The sequence below is a fragment of the Rousettus aegyptiacus genome, unplaced genomic scaffold (genome assembly GCF_014176215.1).
Source record: "Rousettus aegyptiacus isolate mRouAeg1 unplaced genomic scaffold, mRouAeg1.p scaffold_m13_p_13, whole genome shotgun sequence".
Classification (NCBI taxonomy): Eukaryota; Metazoa; Chordata; class Mammalia; order Chiroptera; family Pteropodidae; genus Rousettus; species Rousettus aegyptiacus.
The window spans coordinates 10,476,912-10,497,433 of NW_023416288.1; the positions used below are offsets into that span (position 1 = coordinate 10,476,912).

The following is a 20,522-nucleotide window of genomic DNA, read 5'->3' on the forward strand; positions in this document are numbered from 1 at the left end:
TGTTTTTTTTAAGCCATTTTCATTGATTTCTTAGAAATATGTGGCTGTTCAGTTACATGAGTGTGCATTCTACAACATTTGTAGTGATTTGACATATGTAGGTATTTTTATTGTTCCCTTCTTTAAAATTCTTACATAATATTATGAAAGAAGCTAACATTGAATTGTTTGTTTTTTTGTTTGTTTGGCTTTGTTTTTGTTTTTGGTAATACTAGTCACTTTTCCAAATGTTTTTTATATAAATTTACTCACGCATAATTCTCATTACAACTGAATGAGGGAAGAATTACTATTTCTGTTAAAAGAAAGAAGATATTGAGCATAGAATGCTTATAATACTGTCTACAGTTGCTCAGCTAGTGTCAGGCAGCTGTGGGGACGAGAGAAGACAATGATGAGGACTAAGGACAGAGAGCTGACATTGATTTAAAATATTTTCCAAGATATTATCTTATTTTTATACTTTTTCATCAATTTTAATCTAAAAATTAATTAAGACCATCTCGTGTTCTTAACCATCCCAAAATTTATATATAGCACCCTCACATGAAAAAAATTAAAAGCTAGACTATGCATGGTACAGCAGGATAAATGATTTTCATAGTGTCATCAACACAGTCAATGTCTTCTTAAAAAACGTACTGGAAAAAAATTAATACAAATTAACCTAATGATTTATTTATTTAAATGATGAATATTGCACTTGTTAGAGCTAAGTTAGTACTTAGAAAAATGCATTTATTTAAATTTAGCCTTGGTTTTTTCATTTCGTTTTTTCACCTGCTGGTTTTGTTAAGCTTAATTTTATTAAAATTTTTCTTAGTATTTTAATATTAAAACTAAATATTTTATATACTCTTGATGTACCTAGTGCTTTTGACAAAAATAATGACAATGAACAAAATAGGCTGGGGGGAGATTCAAAAAGCAAACATAAATGGTTTGCTGTATTAATTTGCCTAATGGGTGTTATGTACCATGTAAAGAGCTGGTATGCAACCACAGTCTTCAGGACCATTTACCATATTATCAGACAATATTCTTACTACCCTACATAAAGTGTCTCATGAATCCTCAGAAAAAAAGGTATAAGGTATTAGTATTAACTCTATTTTACAAATCATAAATGGGTGATGAAAATAGGTAAAGTAAAAGTCACATGGATAGTAAGTGGACGACCTGGGATACAAATTCGGGCACACTGACTCTAGAATTCACAGAAAAGTTTCGTGTTTAATATACCTAGAATATAAGGCAAAGTGGTAGGCCCTGTGATAAATATAAGCATACATCTATATGTTCTTGGGATTCAAAGGTAAGAAAGCTTAAAATCTACTGGGAGAATGGAATGGTTAAATTAAAAAAATAGTAAATTCGAGGACAACCAACCAACAACCAAGATTTGAGTATGTTAGTGTTTAATATTGGAGCGATCACTTAAGATTCAATGAAAAAAGACTTGACAGGCAGCGAAATCTGGATTCAATTCACTTGAAAATTGAGAGACATACGTGATTTTTTAATGCAAAAGTTCTGTGATAGCCATCAGAGCTATATTTAGGAAGACTTCTGTCAGTGGTAGCTACAAAAGTACATAAGGTTTATTGTGTTAGGTAATCTTATAAAATTAAGCATAAACAATAACTTATTGACTAAAACAAATTTTAATAATCAAGAACTGCATGCAGATATTTTTTTTGTCATAAACTTGCAGGCATCATTTCTTGGCATGGTTATCTAATTTGATATTTATAAAAATAAATAGTAGAACATATATTCTCAGAATTAATTTTTTGGGGCATCTGAAGATTACAGCTCATAAAATAGGTAAACACATAAACAAACATTTTATCAATATCGAAAGGCATTTCTTATAATCTTTTTTCATTTAGATATCATCATATTAGTTTTTAAGACATTATAATAAAAACTTCCAGTCCGAAAGCTTCTGCAATCTACCACTATGAAAGTATTTGTGTCAAGCCTACATTTAATAATATTATAAATCATTCCTTCCACTCAGGTGATTAGAACATAGTAAGTGGATTTGGGTTTTTTTGTTTGTTTGTTTGGTGGGGTTTTTTTGGTTAAAACTGTCCATGCCATTAAAATTCAATGGCATTGCTTGCCATCATTCAGCTTTATCTGGCTAAAATCCTTTAATTCCCCAGCCCCTGCTGTCGAGGAGCTCAAGGCTCATCACACTTAACCTCTGCTGAGGCTTCTCAGAAAAGAATTTGTTTCAGTCCATTCAGAATTTCAATAGTTGAGCAAGCCACACGCAACTGCACACTGGTCTTTTACCCTGAGCACACTAATCTGATTGTTTTTCCACTCTACAAACTCTGGGTCAACAATCAAGCTGCCGCCAGAAACTAATTAATTTGCAAACAGGCTTCTGTTTTCACAGAGGGAAATCTTTTGAGAGCCATGTCAGAGAGGCCAGTCACACCATGGTTACACGCATTGTCATGGCATCCACTTCTCTGGGTAAATCTCTTGCTTGATGTCACTGCACACATGAACCCAGATTACCCAGTCAGCAGTAAATCCCTATTGAGGCCCACTGAGCTCTGCATGTAGTGAATCTCGAAGAGGAAATTGGTATAGACAGGCTCTGTATTCATTAAACTGATGGTGAGACTAGAGAGAAGAATGTTGAGAACTAAGAGGAAAAAGAGAGCTGGCATTAATTTAAAAAATTTTCCAAGATACTGTCTCATTTTTATACATTTTCAATTTTAATCTAAAAATTGGGATTCCCTTAAGTAAGTGTAGTAATATCTTTAGATGTTATTTTTCTACTCTCTCCGTTCAACTATAAATTTTAAAACAAGTGGTCAGAATTTGTGACTAATATGCCATACTTGAGAGTTGAATATATTTTAGCCCATCATTAAAAAAAAAAAATGTTAACAAATCTTATTTTATGCATGTACTTTTTCTCAGAGGCCTGAAAAAAAATAAATAAATAAAATCACCTTCCAGACATTGCCACTAAGTTAACTTCCATTCCAAAGTTTTATTCATTTCTCCTCATTAGTGTTGTGTAATTTCAAACAAAGCCAGTTAAAAATAATTATGTGCCTTAGACAAAATCTGACACAGAAAGTAGGTCTTCTAAAAAGGAGATCAAGTAAAAGTATATTTTAGTAATGTTTTACTCTTTTAAAAATAAAAAAGTTGCGTTTAGTGAATTTATTACATTTATCATCATTTAAAGAATAAAATAATTTCACGGTAGATATTTTTAAACAGATTATACTTGGGGATGTGCATTCTTTATCTGGATGAAATTTCTTTTGGTTTATAGATTCATAAGAAAAACAGATTACTATGAGATTATGTTTAGGTATAATTACAGTTATGTTTAAACTATTACATACTATGTTTCAGCACAATTTTGCAAAAATAACCAAAAATATTAGTATTTTTATTTGTGACTTTATACTATGATACCTCAGAATTGTTTTTAAAAAAGTGTAGTTGGTAGATGTAATTCAAAATTTAAAAAAGATTGCATCCTTGTGCTGTCATTCATAGGCTATGAAAACCAAGAGCACATTTGTGGTTGATGTTGTTGTTTTAACTGAATGTTCACCCTACTTCTATAATATTCATTTGCTCATATGCCATAAAATAAGGCTTCCAGAGGGCTTTTTCCCCCAAGGTCAGCAAAATATATTATTAACTTAAGCCAGAGAAATATTTTAGAATGGTATCATTGGGAAGTCTGACAGTATGCAAACCTAGATCATTTGTTTCTCTTAGAATAAATCCTAATTGAATACTCTTAAACAGTTTATGCCTTTAAAGTTAATAAAATTAGTAGTACATCAAAAGAATTGTACAAGTGATTTAAGATTAGGTATCTGGTATCATGTAATATTAATTTGTGCTCTCATAATTTATTTGCAGTCACATTTATTGGTTCTATTTACATAAAAATATAACTTGTGGAGAAATTTGAATCTTTAGAGAACATGAAATATCCTGGTGCATGACCACAGAGGAAGCTATGCTCATTCCAATAAGGGCAGGCTATCCTGGTATAAGTGTTACAAGTGAGAGGAAGTGGAATGATGACTTGCATACCATTTCAATTACAGAAAAAAGCAAGTGGGTTGGTCTATCCACAGGCACGATCCTTTTAGGAAATCCACTAAAAGAAAACAGGTCTTCCTGAAATGAGTGGGAAGGCCTCACACTCTGGGCACTGTAATTAGGTCTGTTTGTGTTCACTGGGCCTTGGCCCTCTCAAGAATCCATGTGGTTTCACATATTAAACTCTACTGTTACTGCCCTTTCACCCTGACTCAAATATAATTACTCACAGAATGAACCTGACAAAGCTCCCTGAGCATGCTCCACCCAACGAAAGGGGAATAAAGGATACAGAAAAGTTCAACATTTATTAAGTGCTTACCACATGCTAGTTACTTACTTAGTATTGTTTATACATTATGTGGTCATTTTTTCCACAACTATAAGAGGTAGTAGTAGTATAATCCCATTAAAAGCAAGCTGCAAAGTAAGGTGAAACTTTGTCTCACCCTAAAGACTATGGTCTTCCCTCTATATCGTATAGCATCCCAGTGTTAGTCCAAGACATGAATAACACTGAAAATAGCGTCCATCAAATAGAAAAGTAAATGTGAGTTAGTCATCCATCTGCTCTAATGAATGGCTAAAATGTACAAGAACTAGGTAGTAGTATTCACATAATACATGTTAAGAAACTATTACAATAACAACACCATAAATTTATTTTTTTCTTTGCTATGAATACATAAAGAACACTTTTACACTGTTAGTAAGCTGAAACTGGAATCGAAGTTTAAAACAATATGATATTGAGAGAATTTATGGAGCAGATGGAAAAAATGTAGTGCATTTGGGCACATCATGGCAAATGCATACCAGTACATTTTCTGAAATCAAAAGTTGTTATAACATCTCTCAACCTTAAACTATGGGTAGTGTCAATGATAACTTTTAAACAAACTTTTTAAAAATAGTTTTTTGTTTCTTAATCTAAAAGTATTATTCATTCCTAAGATTTCCTGTTAAAATGAAACTGAATTTAAACCTTTATCGATACTATTACAAAAATAATCTTAACAAGTAAGTCTGAAAATAGAGACATTCCATTAAAAAAATCATATTTGAGGATCCAGTCCTAAACAACTGTTTTTTAAAATATTTTGTTTAGAAGGAACAAAAATTGAAAGTCATTGAAATAGGTCACCTTATTCTAAAATCAATGATTTGAATTAATTTGAGAAAAGTATAGTAAGTCCTGTGCCAAAATTAATTTTAATAGCCCTGAAAACCTTTCATAAAGTATGTTGCAAGGTCATTTATTACTTTTGGCTGCAAAAAATGACTGTGTAGTCTATGTTCATGCCTCAAAACTCACTTATTTTATGCATGAATGCGTAATTAGAGACACTGTGTTTCTCATTTTATTATGGAATAGTATTTAATTTTGTGAGGCTTGTGATTCACACAGTCCCTTAGTTCTATCACAAAGGTTTCCACAGTCTCCGCTTTGCAGCAGTTCTGGTTTCTGCACCCTGTCAAATGTAACCTTTGTGCTAATTTGGTAAAATCAGTTCTCACATTTAGTGCTGAGAGACTGATAACTGAATTCTCAAATGAACTACACATTTGAAGAGATGAAGTACAGAACTGTGGACAATGACTGTTTTCCCACAGTGTAAATTCTTCAGACTAAGCTGTCAACAAGTGAGTGTGTAATACAAAAGCAGCTTTAACTTGATGACTTTTTTCCTCCAAGTCCATAAAAATGAAATGGATACTATACTCTCCTTTGTGTTATTCCATCTTCTAATGAGATTTTCTTTCTCGTGGATAGTGAAAGCTTGTATGTCTTTTAGAGTTCTTAGTAGACCAAAGTCTCCTTGTTGAATAAAAAGAAACATTTTCTTTCCTACATAAATATTTCAGTTTGAGGATCGACCAGATAGAAACATTAGATGTTCCCAAATCGCCTTCCGGGATTTTGGAGTTTGTTCTTTTATAGTTTTACACAGATAGCCTTATCATGGTCTCAGTATTTTTTATCTTTTTTGGTGAGGCCTCTAATTTCTTAGATGGTTGCTCAGCTACCACTGTACCTCCTCTGTCCCCAAGGATGGACATTTGACTATATATCCAATCTCCTTTGATTACCACAGTGTTTGCACTCAATCATGACTGATTTTAGGCACAATCTACATGAAAGAGAAAAGCAATGGATGAGCAATGTCGAATGTAACAGAAACTTCAGGAAGCAAGACATAAAGGGAGCTAAGAGAAGTAACTCTTAAAAGGTAAAGGCTAGTGAACAGTGACAAATACTGGAAGAGAGATTCTCTATATAGAGATTGATAAAAAGCTATTAAAAGTCATTAGGGACCTTTGGCGAAGCAATTTTATGGCATCAAAGTCATGTTGAAAGTAGATAAAGAGGGGGAGAATGTTGAGAAATCAAGTTCCTAACCAGGCTATTATCTGAGACATACAAGGTCTTCATGACTTACTATGATTAAAGGAAGTGTTTAAATAGAATAGATGAGCAAGTTATCAGGGCAGTGGAAGATACTAGTGCTGAAGAAGAGATAAAAAACTGTTGAAGAAGAGCAAGGTAAGTGTAAATTGGGAAAATTTATGAAAGATCATCCATGCAATTAGGAATAAAGGCAGAGGGATGAAATGTGGAAGGGAAGACGCACGACTTTTTCACTAATAGGCGAAAAATAATAGATGATCAAAAATGGTGTTGCAAGAGAGAAGAGATGCTGATTGCGATAAATTGAGGTATGTTTTATGTTTTAAAAAGTCACTTTAAAGTTTGGGATATATCAGAACAAAGATTGTTACAGACAACTCATAGTCTCCAAAAGTTTCAGTGAACTTTAGAGACAAAATTGTGATTTTTCTCTAACAAATCAATGAAGGACAAAAGTGATGAAATAATTATGCATCTTAATGAAAACCTAATGGACTATAAACCATGAGTTTCATCTTTATTAATGAGGCCTGTGAAACCAGACAGAAGTTCATAGATTGAGAGATTAGGGACTAGGCAGGTATATATCATAAGATTGAAGTCAGATGTAGTTGGAGATAATTTTTTAATAATAAGATTTAACCATGATAATATTGTGGAAACCATTATAAAAACTTTTGATGAATGTGTTAGTAATAATCAAAACAAAAATCACCTCTAGATAGAAGACTATATAAAGATTATTCAATTCAAAATATGAATGAAAATTGTATTTATTTATTTTAGGTATACAAATTTTGTATATTTTCTCCTATGCTAAAATTATATGTATACTAGATAGAGAAAGAGAAAAGGATAAAAGTATCTATTGATCAAGTAGTAAAGCTAGTGACTGAAGTTAGGGAAACCGAGTTCTTTTTCCAAATCTTCTATAGCCAGGTTAGTTGTAATTTTAGATATTAGCCTTAATTTCCACATTTATAAAATGGGAGACAGAATTTTAGAAAGATTAAAGGAGAATCAAGTTAAATGACACAAAAGTCCTTTGAAATTCTGAAAATGCTTTAAATGTGATGTCATTAGCAAAATAACTTATACAATGATCTCAGGGCAATATGAGTGGTGTGGAGTTAAAACACATACTATATCATGAGAGTTGCTGTGGTGTTCCTGTAAGACAAGATTGGTAAGTCATCTTATCTTCTTCCATTGCCTCCCTTCCGTATAGCTCCAGACCAAATCTATTTCTTTCCAGAGTTAACTACTGAGAAACTTCTATTTTGGCACAAAGCGAATATTTTCCAGAATTCTTAATCTTTCTTTTCTCTTTTGCTCAACTTTCTCACACCCACAGTCATGAAGTCACCACCAGGAGCTTAACTGCATACTAAATCTCATCATATTGTTTGTACTGCACAGGGAAAGTTCTCCAGTTACTTACCGCAGTTACATGTGTTATGTGACTATGTTCTTACACGTACCACCTACCATTGAGCCACCTGGAATCATGCTGCTCTGTCCTAATTGGGTGGTGGTGCCCAAGAGTTCGGAAGATAGCAAAGTCTCGCCCCATAAAATCAGCTGCTGTTCCAGAGTATAATTCTCCATCTGTGTTGTGACAAAATAAAACCACATACACATACTTTAACTCAATTAAGGCAAGAAAAACAAAACAAACAAAATACAAGTTTCATGTTAAGACCATGCTAAGAAGAAAACAGAAATGCTCTCTGCAAAGCTACTTATTTTTTACTCCTATGTCTATTCAAAGATTATTTTTTAAAAATGAACATTCATGATTAAATATATGACTACTTAGTACTAACTTTGAAAAATTAAGTAAAATATAATTTAGTAAAATTAAAACATGACATTTTATTCTTTTAACTTTTAAAGTTTAAATGCAAACTAAATCACATGGCTTGCTTTTATATCTATAAAGGTACAATGATTCTAATAACCTTGTTTATTAGGATAAGGAATCACTGTAAAATCTTGCTTATAATTAAATTAAAATTTTAATCTATTTCTTTTTAGTGAGATCTTATATTTTGCTATAATTTAGAAAGGACTAATATTTTCCTTGCCAATTTTTTTCTTGTTTTTTATATTTTAATATATCAAGTGGGAGAAGTTCTAACTTAGTATAGGCTATCACACAGTTCAAAAGCAAGTCTACCACATAACCTCAGATATAACAGAAGTGTGTTTGGAGAGGAGAAAATTTTGAGGAACATAGGTCATAATCATTAATGTTGTCTTGACATTTTCAAATTATCTCATTTATTTCTGTCAACATCTGCATGATGTAAATATCCCTATTTTACAGTTCAAGAAACTCAGGGTTGCTCAGCTAATTACTAGACAAGTCAAAGTCAAAGTTCAAACTCAGGCCTGTTTAATCCCAAGCCTCTTCTACTAAACCATACCACCTTTCAATAAACTGAAGTTTGTAAAAATTATATTTTCTTTCCTTTAAACAGAAAGTGCCTCATGCTATCTCATCCAGAAAATACTTTGTTGCCTGTCTACTTATAGTGAATTATTAGAAAAATAAACTGATAAAAAAATTATAAAATTTTCTCCAAATAATCTATCATGTCAGTAAAACAATATTATCTTGTTGATCATTTGAATATGTTAATGTTTTTGAATGCATTGATTTGAAAAAAATATTCAGAAAATAAAGTGGACACAGATAAATTATAATCTAAACATTTATATAACACTTTTTCCATTTCCAATGGACTTTCATGTTTACTAGATAAATGGAAAACTTTCTGTGACCATTCAGTTATAAATGTCTTGGTATAAGTCTTATTACTCTAATTGCTTATGTGATATTCTTTGTTCACACCCTCAATTCTCACTTGTAGATAAAGGCTTCACAATGTAAAATAAACATTCTCAGTGATCCAAGCCAAATCAATTCCTTTGGTAGAACCTGTAGTGTTTGAATGCACTAAACTAGGGTTTGAGAAATCCCATAGCAGAGAATAGCTACACAGAGAGAAGCATTGAACAGTTCCAAATTATGACTTTAAATAGAAATAGAAAGACACCTTATCTTAGAGAATGAGTTTTAAAAAATAATCTTTTATCTTGAATTGTTGTGGATCAAGACAAATAAAAAAAAATGATGGTTAGACAATATATTAAGTACAAATCACCAGTTAAATAAATAGAACCCAAATTGTCATAGTATATTTTTAGGAATTTGAAAGCATCTTATGTTATCTTCACTTAATTAAACATCAAGTCTAAATCTGACTTGTTCTCACCATAATTTGTTGCAATAATATTTTATATGACCACAAGGTAAAGAAATAACCCTTTTCTAAAAGCACCAAGATGCTATTAATAAGCTAACTATACTTTTTGAAGTACTTTGAAATATTTAAGTGCCTATCATTGCCTTAATTTTAACCTATAACCAATCACTGAAACTTATTTACTCCTCCATAGGTGGTTTATGTCCTCCCTGATGTACTGTTTTTATTAAGGTTGGTATTTTACCTTTTTATAAATAATTGCTATATAGATATGATAATTTTTAAAACATTGGTAATTTATTTTTCCTGATCTGTATGAATAAGAGGTCATTAGTTAAAAATGTCATGAATGCAGCCTAAAACATTCATGTCAATCTCAAACACTTTTCAAATTGTAATATCTGTCACGAAATGCTTTGTGTCCTCTTTACTTTGAAAATCAAAAATATTAAATTATTAGCTGAACCTTATTTCCTTTTCAACCATGTTAGGTGATAAAAACCAGGAAAGGTGAAAATAGAACCATCAAAAGGTGAAGACTAAACAATATCATATCTGAATGCAGTCAGACAGATCATGCCCAAAAGAAGGTGCAATTAGAAATGTGGAGTAAAGACTATCAGGAATTAATCATTCTTTTTTTTTTTTTTTTTTCATTTAGCTTGCCTTAGTGTGAGTAAAAGCTGTAATTATGGTTGTTATTACATGTAAACTCTATTCAGGAGAGGTCAAAATAACAAAAGCAACATCAACATAAGAAACTCTTACTCGGATATAGATAGATATTTGTTTCTCTTATTCATTTAGGTAACAATTTTATAACTTACATTTATTTTTTATTATCCACTCACATTTGAGGAAGGCAAAAATCAATACAAATGAAAACAAAGGAAGCAAGACTGGTTTGTATCTTTTTTTTTTTTTTTGACAACAGGAGGTCACTCAGAGAAAGTAGAAGAGCTATTTAATAAAAGAGCTATTAACTCAATTTATTACTAGAAACATAATTAAATTAAACAATTGACTTGTAAAACAAAGAGAGGTTGCAGTTTAGACATCAGCTGCTTGCAGTTATAGGAAATTACTACTCATTTCAATATTATTTTTGGCAAGAATCAGTGATTTCTGTGAGCTGGAGGGCACCAGATAATTCAGTGGTACATTCTCATACTGTCAGTGCTCAATATCAGGAATTATTCCTTTACAACAGGCATTCAATCCAATTTTCTTCTGAGATTTCTATAGAATTCCTATCAGGGATGATTACTCCAGAAAATGAATGACATGTTGTATTTTTGACTAAAAATTTAGTAGAATAAACTACTCTTGCATTCTGATTAAGCAGAAATATAATATAAACTTAGAGAATATTTCATTTAATATACTTATGCATTTTCACCAGTTTTAAAGCCTTAGTACATTCTGTGGCTATCTGAACTGATATAATCATATCTGATATAAGAAATTTACTATACCTCAGTTGGCTTATTTTTGGAGAACAAATATCTTTAATAAAAAAGCCTTCACTAGTCTTATTATCTGAGAAGAATTATCTGAGAAGCATGTGTTAAAAACAAAAGTTCATATGTACTCTGGACTTTCTGTTCACAACTCAAAATGAAGTAAAAATGTGGCTTCGATAAGTTAATGTATTAGATTACAATTCCTAAGTAGGGTGTGGTGAGGAGAAACAGAAGGTAAAAAAACATTTCCTGATGAAATTGCAGCCTTACTAACACAGGTGTAAAGTGTGACATGGATGTGAGCAAAAATCAAACAAACCTAAAGACCGAGCTATTATGTTGTTAACACCTTAAGTAAATTCCACTCACAAAGTAGCGCAGTAATTAGAAACAGAGGAAGAAAAATTCCCCCTCTCTCTTCTTCACCTCTCTCTCTCTCTCTCTCTCTCTCTCTCTCTCTCTCTCTCTCTCTCCCCCCCCCCCTCTCTCCCCCAGGCACATAGACACACAGAAACACACACCACACACTGATGAAATCCATTTCCTGAAAGTGAAAGGGCATGGAAATAATTTTACATTTTTACATTTATTGAGCAGCTTTCTCTATAACAATAAATATGACATGTTGGGTTAATTACTTATGTTGTCCTTTAAAAAACTAATATTTTTGAGTAGTTAATATGTGCACATGTGACAAAATTAAAAATATAAAATTTATAGGGTACCAAATCTGTCATCCAGATTCCCAAAGGCAACCACTGTTACCAATTGTTTGTTTGTTTGTTCATTTCTATTCCACATATATTCGAGAAATATGTAAGAACTAAAATGTAATATGCTATAACACTGTCTTATCTTATTCTCAGAACAGATTAGTAGAATTAGAAAGGTCAAAGAAATTGAGGATCAGAGAAGTTCAAATATTTTCTCAAATATAGTTAATTAATTTAGGGAGGACCTCATTTGCTCTAATATAAAATGTGGCAGTATTCTAGAGTCAAATTAATATTCTTTCCCCAGGCAGAATTCTAGCTTGGGAAAATAAACCTTAGTCAAAACACCCAGACCCCTAAAATAGATCTCTTAGTGATAGAATATTTCTAAATTATTGGCACTGAAATGCCCTGAGATTTCAATGAGGGAAATAAAACTGCTTTCAAGTTGACTATTCTGATAATATCATGAAAATGTGAGATGATATGTTAAGTATGGAAAATACAGTTTTATTCTTATTTTGTGTTCACACCTGGCATTTATTCTGAGCAGGAGAGCAACTACTATTTTTAATAAAGACCTTTTAAACAAAGTCATAAGAATGATTACAGGTTAGTGAAATAAAAAATATTAAAAAAATAAATACTGAAGCAATTTCGTATTGACAAAATGATTTTTATTAAAAAGGATTTGAAAAATTAAGATTACTAACATGATTTGAAAGACTTAAAAGATATTTGGGAACTTAATTCAGTTGCTATGCATTGCTCAGGAGAGACTCATTATTTCTATGGTCATCAGCTTAAAAACCCATAGCATTTTGGAAAGAAGTGATACTAAACCTTGATAAAATTTGTAAACTAAATTTTTAAAGCTGTCATCTGGTTTTAAAGTTTACTACTGGTTGAAACTGCTTAATAGAGGATATAAAAAGTATCTGCTGTCAGGATCCATGTAGCCAGTTTATAGATGGCTTGTGTCAAACGTGAAATTTTATTTCTTAGTATTGGGGAAAAAGCAGCCCAAAACCACCTTGAAAATGTCTCTTAATGTGCTGAAATGAGGAGAATATATTGAATCTTTTGGATGGATAGATTTTCCAAATAATAATTCTCTAATATATAATATACAACCTGTGTACTTCAGAGACAGTTGCTACTCTTGTATGTAAAAGTTGGGGGAGTGCTACAGAAAATATTTATGTTGAAAAATAAAGAAACTCCACTAAATTAGTAAGCATTCTTTTTAAAGCAGCACAAGAGAAAAATGCCAAGAAAAATCCAACAAGGGGAGTTAAATGTACTGTGAGAAGAAGAATTTATAGTATACTTATAAAAGAAACAAATAACCTTAACAAGTGAAGTCATGGCTCTTGAATTAAAACGGTGTTGCAGATATTCTGAGGGATTTGGCTTGTTCATTTTTCTGTATCTTGCTATTCAGTTGATTCAGAAATTAATTTATGTTGGCTCGAGTGATCTTCCTTGTCAATAAGCACTAAATACCTCTGAAAGTTGCTCAATTATTTTATAATATTAAATAGATAAGGTCTGGACTTCCATTTAAAAACTGCTTCTCTAAAATGCATGCTGTTCTTTTTTAGCCATACAGCCTCTCCTTGACTCACACTTCCCTCATTCTCATTTCCTTTTCACAAATCTATACAGCTTTTTTCAAAGAATTTCTAATATAAAATCCAAACTGTGGAATTACATGTTCTTTGAGGACTTTGTGTGGTTGCATACCAAATGAACTATGTAATACTAACTTGTCATCATCCTTTCTCAATGGAATATTAAAATAAATAATCAAGCAAATCCCTACTGAGAAACATACCACAAATTAAAGCTGCTTTAGGCACAGTTTTATATACTGCTTTTTGAAGAATATCTATCCTTTTTCAGTATGCAATTTAAATAAGTATAGGCTGCAAGTTTGAACAAGATTGGATTCCTCCCCTTTGTTTAAGATAACTTTCAAATTTCTGTATGCACTTAAGGAAGTCATCCACATGTAATCACTAGGCCATCTGTGAACAGGAAAATTACAAGTGTGCTCAATTTGCTGCATTCCTTCAGGTCTTAAACTTTTGTTAAAATGCTCCATAAATGGATCAAATGGACTGAAATTGTCTATGTCGGAGAAGCAATAGAGAAGATAATTCAGGCTGTAGTGGTTTTATTCTTAATAGAAAAGAAATCAGTGAAACATAGTGATAAAGTAATCCTAGACAATACTGGAAAAAATATATCTACATAGTTAATGCAACAGTCAATATGATTGAAGTTTCATTTAACTGAGTAAAAAAAAAAGTGATTTTTTAAAAAGGAAAAGAATGGCAATACCTTATGCACTTCTGACACATCAATTAATAAAATAAATTTATTTTTTCAAAAATCTAGATTTATTATTCAAAATTCAATTAGAAATTTTACACTTAAAAAGTTTCACCATTATTTTTGTTGTTATCAAATAATTACTTTCTATAGAAAAGGAAACAAAAAGTTATGTAATTTCTACATGTTTATATAGAAAATTATATTCAGGAATAGGGTAATAACCCAATAACTTTTGTGTTTTAGATTGTTGGTATACTCAAAAGTTAAAAAGAAAAAGAAAAAATTGCTTAGTGATGTATAACTTTTTATTTGTGTTTATTTAACTCCAGTCCAGAAGTGGTAAAAAAAAAAAAAATACAAAAAAAATTATTTCAGTACGAACTAAAATTTTCTCCTTCTTTTACCTGCTTTTATATTCTTACTTCGATTCTTTCAAAATATAACTAAGCATTCACTACCCATCTGCAATGCTGAAGTAAAGAGGAATGAAGAAAACTAGAGAGATGGATGGTTAGGGAAAACAGTAGATGTACATAAAATGCTTTGTCTGATTAAAAAAATGAGAAGACCTAAAGTTAAAAAAAGATGAATGCAGAAGGCCTTCATCAACTCAAGGTAACACCGTGGGGTCTCTGCCAATTGTACCACCATTTAAACTGATTATACTGATTAAGTTTTCCAAATGTTAAGAGTGTGACGAATCTTGGAACTACAGTTAACAAGACTAAATCAAACTCTTTCCTTCTGATCTGTCAAAATTCCTCATAAAAACACTTCTTTCATGAAATGAAAACTAAAACCATTTTCTTTCAAAATAAAAATTTTATAGTTCTTATGGGGATGTATAGTGATTGAGCTGGCAATGTCGAAAATACTATTAAATGATTCCAAAAAAAAAGAATCAGTGTAATTCTCAAAGCAGTATTTAGTTTTTCTTCATTTTTAAAATATTTGAAAATGTCTTGATTGATATCCTCATAAAATAGTTTATAATTAATAATGGAAAATGTTGGCATATAAAAAAGAACATGCAATCAAGTTATTATCTATAGAAAATTCACTGTTTAATTGATTGTTGACTACGCACCTATTAAAAGAGATGCTGTTAGCAGTTTAGGGTCATATGGACTCTTCCCACGGCCATTTTCAAAATGTGAATCTTCCAGCTTAAAAATGTTGTCCTGTAGATAAGAAAAAGAAGGACTGAATTTCTTTATAACAAGAAGTATTTTAATATTCCAGTTAATCAGAGAGAAGTTGAGTATGTTTACTATCAAAAGTATTATTATTTGTGTAAATTTTAGAGATAGCAAAATCACTTAAGTGGATGAAAACCTAGCTATCATTAGCCAAATATTTACTTAGCTTTGTGATTTTTAGCAGCAGGTAGCATGTCGCAAGCAATAGTGAATAATTGAACTCTAAAGACAAGAGATGTCATGATAAGAGTAGAGTGATCACTTTATCATACAGGTATGCCAAGAGCTATCCTAATGGCTCTTGAAGGAAGGAATTTAAAATTTAAATAAAACGACTTTTTTTATTTCATCATAAAGAGAAAACAAAATCATTTCACTATATTAGATGCCTAGAGCAAAATATACTAGCTTACTTTTCTATGTGTACTTCCTAGAAGGAAATGCTATATAGCCACAGCAATCAATTTCTCTGCACTTCTCATTTCTATAACTTTGCTCCTTACATGCTTCTTGAGCATTTTTAAATTACTCACATTGGAACATGGAAGGTACCTGAAACTCTCATCTTTTTGTCTGAGAAATAAAAAATTATATGTTAGGGAAAATGTTCCTGGAGGGTAGTATCTTTAGAACAACAAGCACACATGGATTTTTATCATAAGGGAGTCTGCTCAGTTGAGGCTCAGATACCCAGAAATTGGAGTGAACATTTGACTATATAGAAATATACACAAGTTCTGAGGTAGAAAGTATGCCAGAAAGTGCTGAAACAAAAACCTTAATAAGGAGGCAACTAGCTCATGCCTGATACCCTGCCCTCAGGATGTGTCTAGCTATTAAAACTTCTATGTGACCATAAAGTAAATTGAAGTTGGGCAGGGGTGGGGGTGAGAGGTGGGGAGGAGTATTTCTGAGCATTCATTTTAGAATCAGATGCTCTAGGGAATTGATTAGGTCAGAATATGTATGCTTTTTCCAGGAGCACATTAACTTGTCCATAGACTGAAATAAAATAGCTTTTTGGCAACTTTTCTACTATCCACATAAAAGTATTTCTATCTTCTTAGCATAGTAAATGGTGTTCATTTTATGGCCAATAAGGAATGCTTTATTTAAAGTTTAATATTTCTGATGGAGCTAATGGCAGAGTTTCAACTTATGATTTTTAAAACTCATCTGAGTTAAGGAAGAAGAGTAGAAAAAAAAACAAAAGTGTTCTCCATTTTTATTACTGTAAGAATTACTGATTCTATTAATTTCTCACATTGATTCTAAATTTGGTAATTAGTTATCCCCTAGCAATGATGATTCTTTAGCTAAGTTGTAAAATTTACACTGTAATAATTTATGGAGATTCTTAGAATTGCGCTAAGTTGTAGTGGGAAGGATGGTGATTCAGGAGCCAGGCCCAGCTGGGCCAATGATTAGCTATGGTTCTCTGGTCACCACTTAATATTTTTGAGTTTCCGATCTCAAAAAGTCAGTGCTAATAATTGACTTGTTTATTGTAAAATTTGTTAAAATTGAAATAAAGCCTTTTTAAAATAGCAAAATAAAAAAACGATTTATTTTATTCTATTAATGTAGCTCATATTACCACTATAACAAAAGAATATAGAAATTTAACACATTACCATTATTCTAAACTCCCCTAACATAATTTGAGAAAAATATTACTTAAAGACAGTTACATAGTCACCAAACTACAAACTAGTTTAAAAATACAAATTTATCAAAGACTTTCGAAATTTAAAATTATAACGAAACATTGGCATACACTAAGAAAAAGCATAGAAGATCCTCTTAAGAAATATTTAGACATATTTTGATAAAAATGAGGGACTAATCCAAAAGATATATGTTTAGTAAAAGATATATACTCTACTGCCACAAATCATAAAAAAAAATATTAAAGTTTGTGTATATGATTATTACAGGTTAGAGGAAGCAGCAGGGAAAAGTAGTAGTGAGGTTGAAAATGTTGTTATATATATTATTGTAAGTTTCTTGTCTTGACAAGTCATTTTACAATACTGACAAAGATGGATGAGCTATCCCTCAAAGTAGAGGACACCTGATGTCTGGGTCATGTGTCCAAGTTAATAAGACAATGCCAAGGTAGATGAGCAGTACTTTCAACCTCGTATTTAGTATTTGATTTATGAAGTAAAGGATTAGACTTCACAGGAAGAGAGGTTAAGCATGTCAGTCATGGTTCAAGAGATAAAAATCTATCTTTCGTCATGGTGTCAGGTAATGTGTTCAAAGCTGGACTCCATTTTTCCTTTAAATGTAACTCTTACCCAACTTTCTGGGTATCTACCATGTAATTTTTCCACATTCTTTTATGATTCTACTGAAGGATAAAGATTTGAATTTCCTTTCTAGTCTAGTGAGATGGGGGCCTGTAATAAATATAATTTGATTTCTGAATAGGGAACTAAAAGGTATTTCTTATATACAAATGTTTGTAGTGTGATATTCATATCCATGACACATAGTAATGGAGGTCGAGGGTGTTGAAATCAGACAGAGCTGGGTGTTATCCCTGGCTCTGTCTTTTATTAGCTCTGGGCCTTAGGCAATCCTTAAACCTTTCTGAACTCAGATTCCTCATCTGTAAAAGGAGGATAAAAAAAATCTCATAGTGTTAATGTGAAGATTTACTGTAATGAGCTATATAAAATAATACTTAGTATGCCCTTGAAAAAATCTATTAATTTTCTTTTTTCATTGTTTTGTTTAGAGTTGACATAATAAAATCATTCTTTCCGATAGTGACCAATATAGCTTTTGCTACAGTGGAAATGTCTTTCTTTTCATCAGTGGAAATTAGGATACATGGTTAAAACATACGTAAATGCCTTAGACAAAGAAATGCATTGGAAAATGTTCTTTCTTATAGATAGACAGGAGCCTCGTTCAAAAGCTTTGTTGAGAAACATTGTTAAATATAATACATTTAAAAATTATCAATTAATAAGACTATACTTTTAACATATCTGATAAATTTAATGTGGTTGATATGAAAAGACACCAATATTATTCCTTCTGTTATCTTGCGAGTGAGACTTATTAGATATGTGAAAATATTAACCCATTGTAAAAGAACGCCATTACTATAATTACATGTTAGCATTCTATGTTGTCATATGTAACATATTACATAGAAAACTGTCTGGCTGAACTTGGAAGGCCTTTTGAAACCTGATCGTTACTCAATACTTTTCTGTGTTAAAGAGTGCAAATAATAAGACCAAAAAATCCTAAGAACAATGTACATAATTAAACTGCGTAGTTGAAATGTAATTTTTGGTCTGAGACAGTTTTCATTTTTTAATAATATATGAACAAAAATCTAGCTACATGGGTTCTAATTGCTTTACCAGATACTATGAATATATCATATAAGTTATTGTGCCATATTTTATTACATGATTGCATCAGTTTTCAGCAACTATTTTTAGCTTTCAAGACCACTCTTTCCCCTTTGTCTTTTGGATTTCCTGAATGTTATTAGACTGGGGTGAGGTAAGACATTAGAGGAAATAATAACTGTGCTAATGTCTAATCCAAAGTCTTATAAATTATAAACCATGGGTGACATCATGGCCATAAATTTACTAAATCTCAATCTTGTCCAAGTAATAAATTTAGGTAACAAAGTTGCAATTTTAGCTGTTTTATTTAATTATTAAAGTATAAATGATGCTTGTTAAAAGAAAAGAAAAGAAAAAAATTCTACATTTATGTGAAAGTAACCATTTTGGATGAGAAATATATAAAATTATGTCAAAATTGATACTTAGGAAATATTTAGAAGTATTTATTATTCTATTTTTTCAAATTTCTCTTTTGCTTTTCCTACTCTTCAGAAAAGACACCATGTTTGCCAGTTATCAAGTATGTCCTGGTCATTCCATGCTTTTACTCATCTCTGCCAGAACTCTTTTCCTCCTCCCGTACACCTACCCTCAACTGTCAACCCCAGGGTGAACTTCTTTCCTTTAAGAGAAAATTCAAAAGTCACTTTCTAAGAGAAGTCTGCAGAGATTCCTGCAGATATAATTTATTAGTTTCCTTTGTGCATATCCTAATTAACAATAGTACACAGGCAATGACTATACTGAGTAAAACTACTGCCTTCAGCAAAGAAGTGATGTAATAGGGTCTCACAGGAACTATTGTGATGTACTGAACTTTTCCCAAAGAAGATCCTTTTGTGGATTCATCTGGAATTTATTTTTCCTAAAAGATGATTCTAGAGCTATGCTGTGCAATATCATAGCCATGCCTCACGTGTGGCTGTTTAATTTAATTAATTAAAATTAAAATTTCCATTCTTCAGTTATACTAGCTACATTCCAAGTGTTCAATAGTCATAGAGCCTTGTTTATACAATATCACATCGATGCAAATATTTCCACTGCCGCAGAAGTTCTGTTGAACAACATGGTTTAGATCTTAAATCCTATTTCCTTAGCAGTAAAGAGTAGGACGGGAAATCAAAAGGCCTCCTGGGTGAGGAAAACAGACTACAATCATAGTAAATAAAGTCCATGAAATATATAAGGAATCATACTAAAAACACCAGTTTAGTTTTCGATATTTATTAACCAGGGGTTTATAACATTTACTAGAGATACGGATAGACAAATAAATGTCCTATATTGTATATCATTCTTTTCCCATTTGAATTACTTTTCCTTAATCTAAGCAGGTACAAATTTTACTCATTATTTAAAGTTTAGGTCATGATACTCAGTCTACTAGCTGTTCATTGATTTTCCCAGAAGAAAAAAAAAAATGTTTTATCCCTACAACTTGCATAATAATTATTCATACTCTCTTTCTGTTATTTGTTATCTTAGACTTTGGTATTCAATTATTTATGTGTTATTTTTGTCCTATTAAATTATTTTGTGTGAGGGACAAAACTTATTCACCATAGTCCTGGCAAATACTAAAATATAACTGCATGAGATAAAGCACAATGAAAGAATCAATAAAAGAATGAGTGA

At 31.4% G+C, this 20,522-nt stretch overlaps 1 protein-coding gene across 2 annotated transcripts in view; it reads right to left on the reverse strand.

Moving 5' to 3' along the window:
• Positions 1 to 20,522, reverse strand: part of SEMA3A (semaphorin 3A) — a 233,973-nt gene that overhangs the window by 69,406 nt on the left and 144,045 nt on the right. For both annotated transcript variants that reach the window (XM_036230307.1, XM_036230306.1), the window contains exons 6-7: positions 15,390 to 15,483; positions 8,003 to 8,122 (exon numbers count right to left, since the gene is read on the reverse strand). In XM_036230307.1, the coding sequence (XP_036086200.1) occupies positions 8,003 to 8,122; positions 15,390 to 15,483 (214 nt within the window). The remainder of the gene's footprint in view (positions 1 to 8,002; positions 8,123 to 15,389; positions 15,484 to 20,522) is intronic.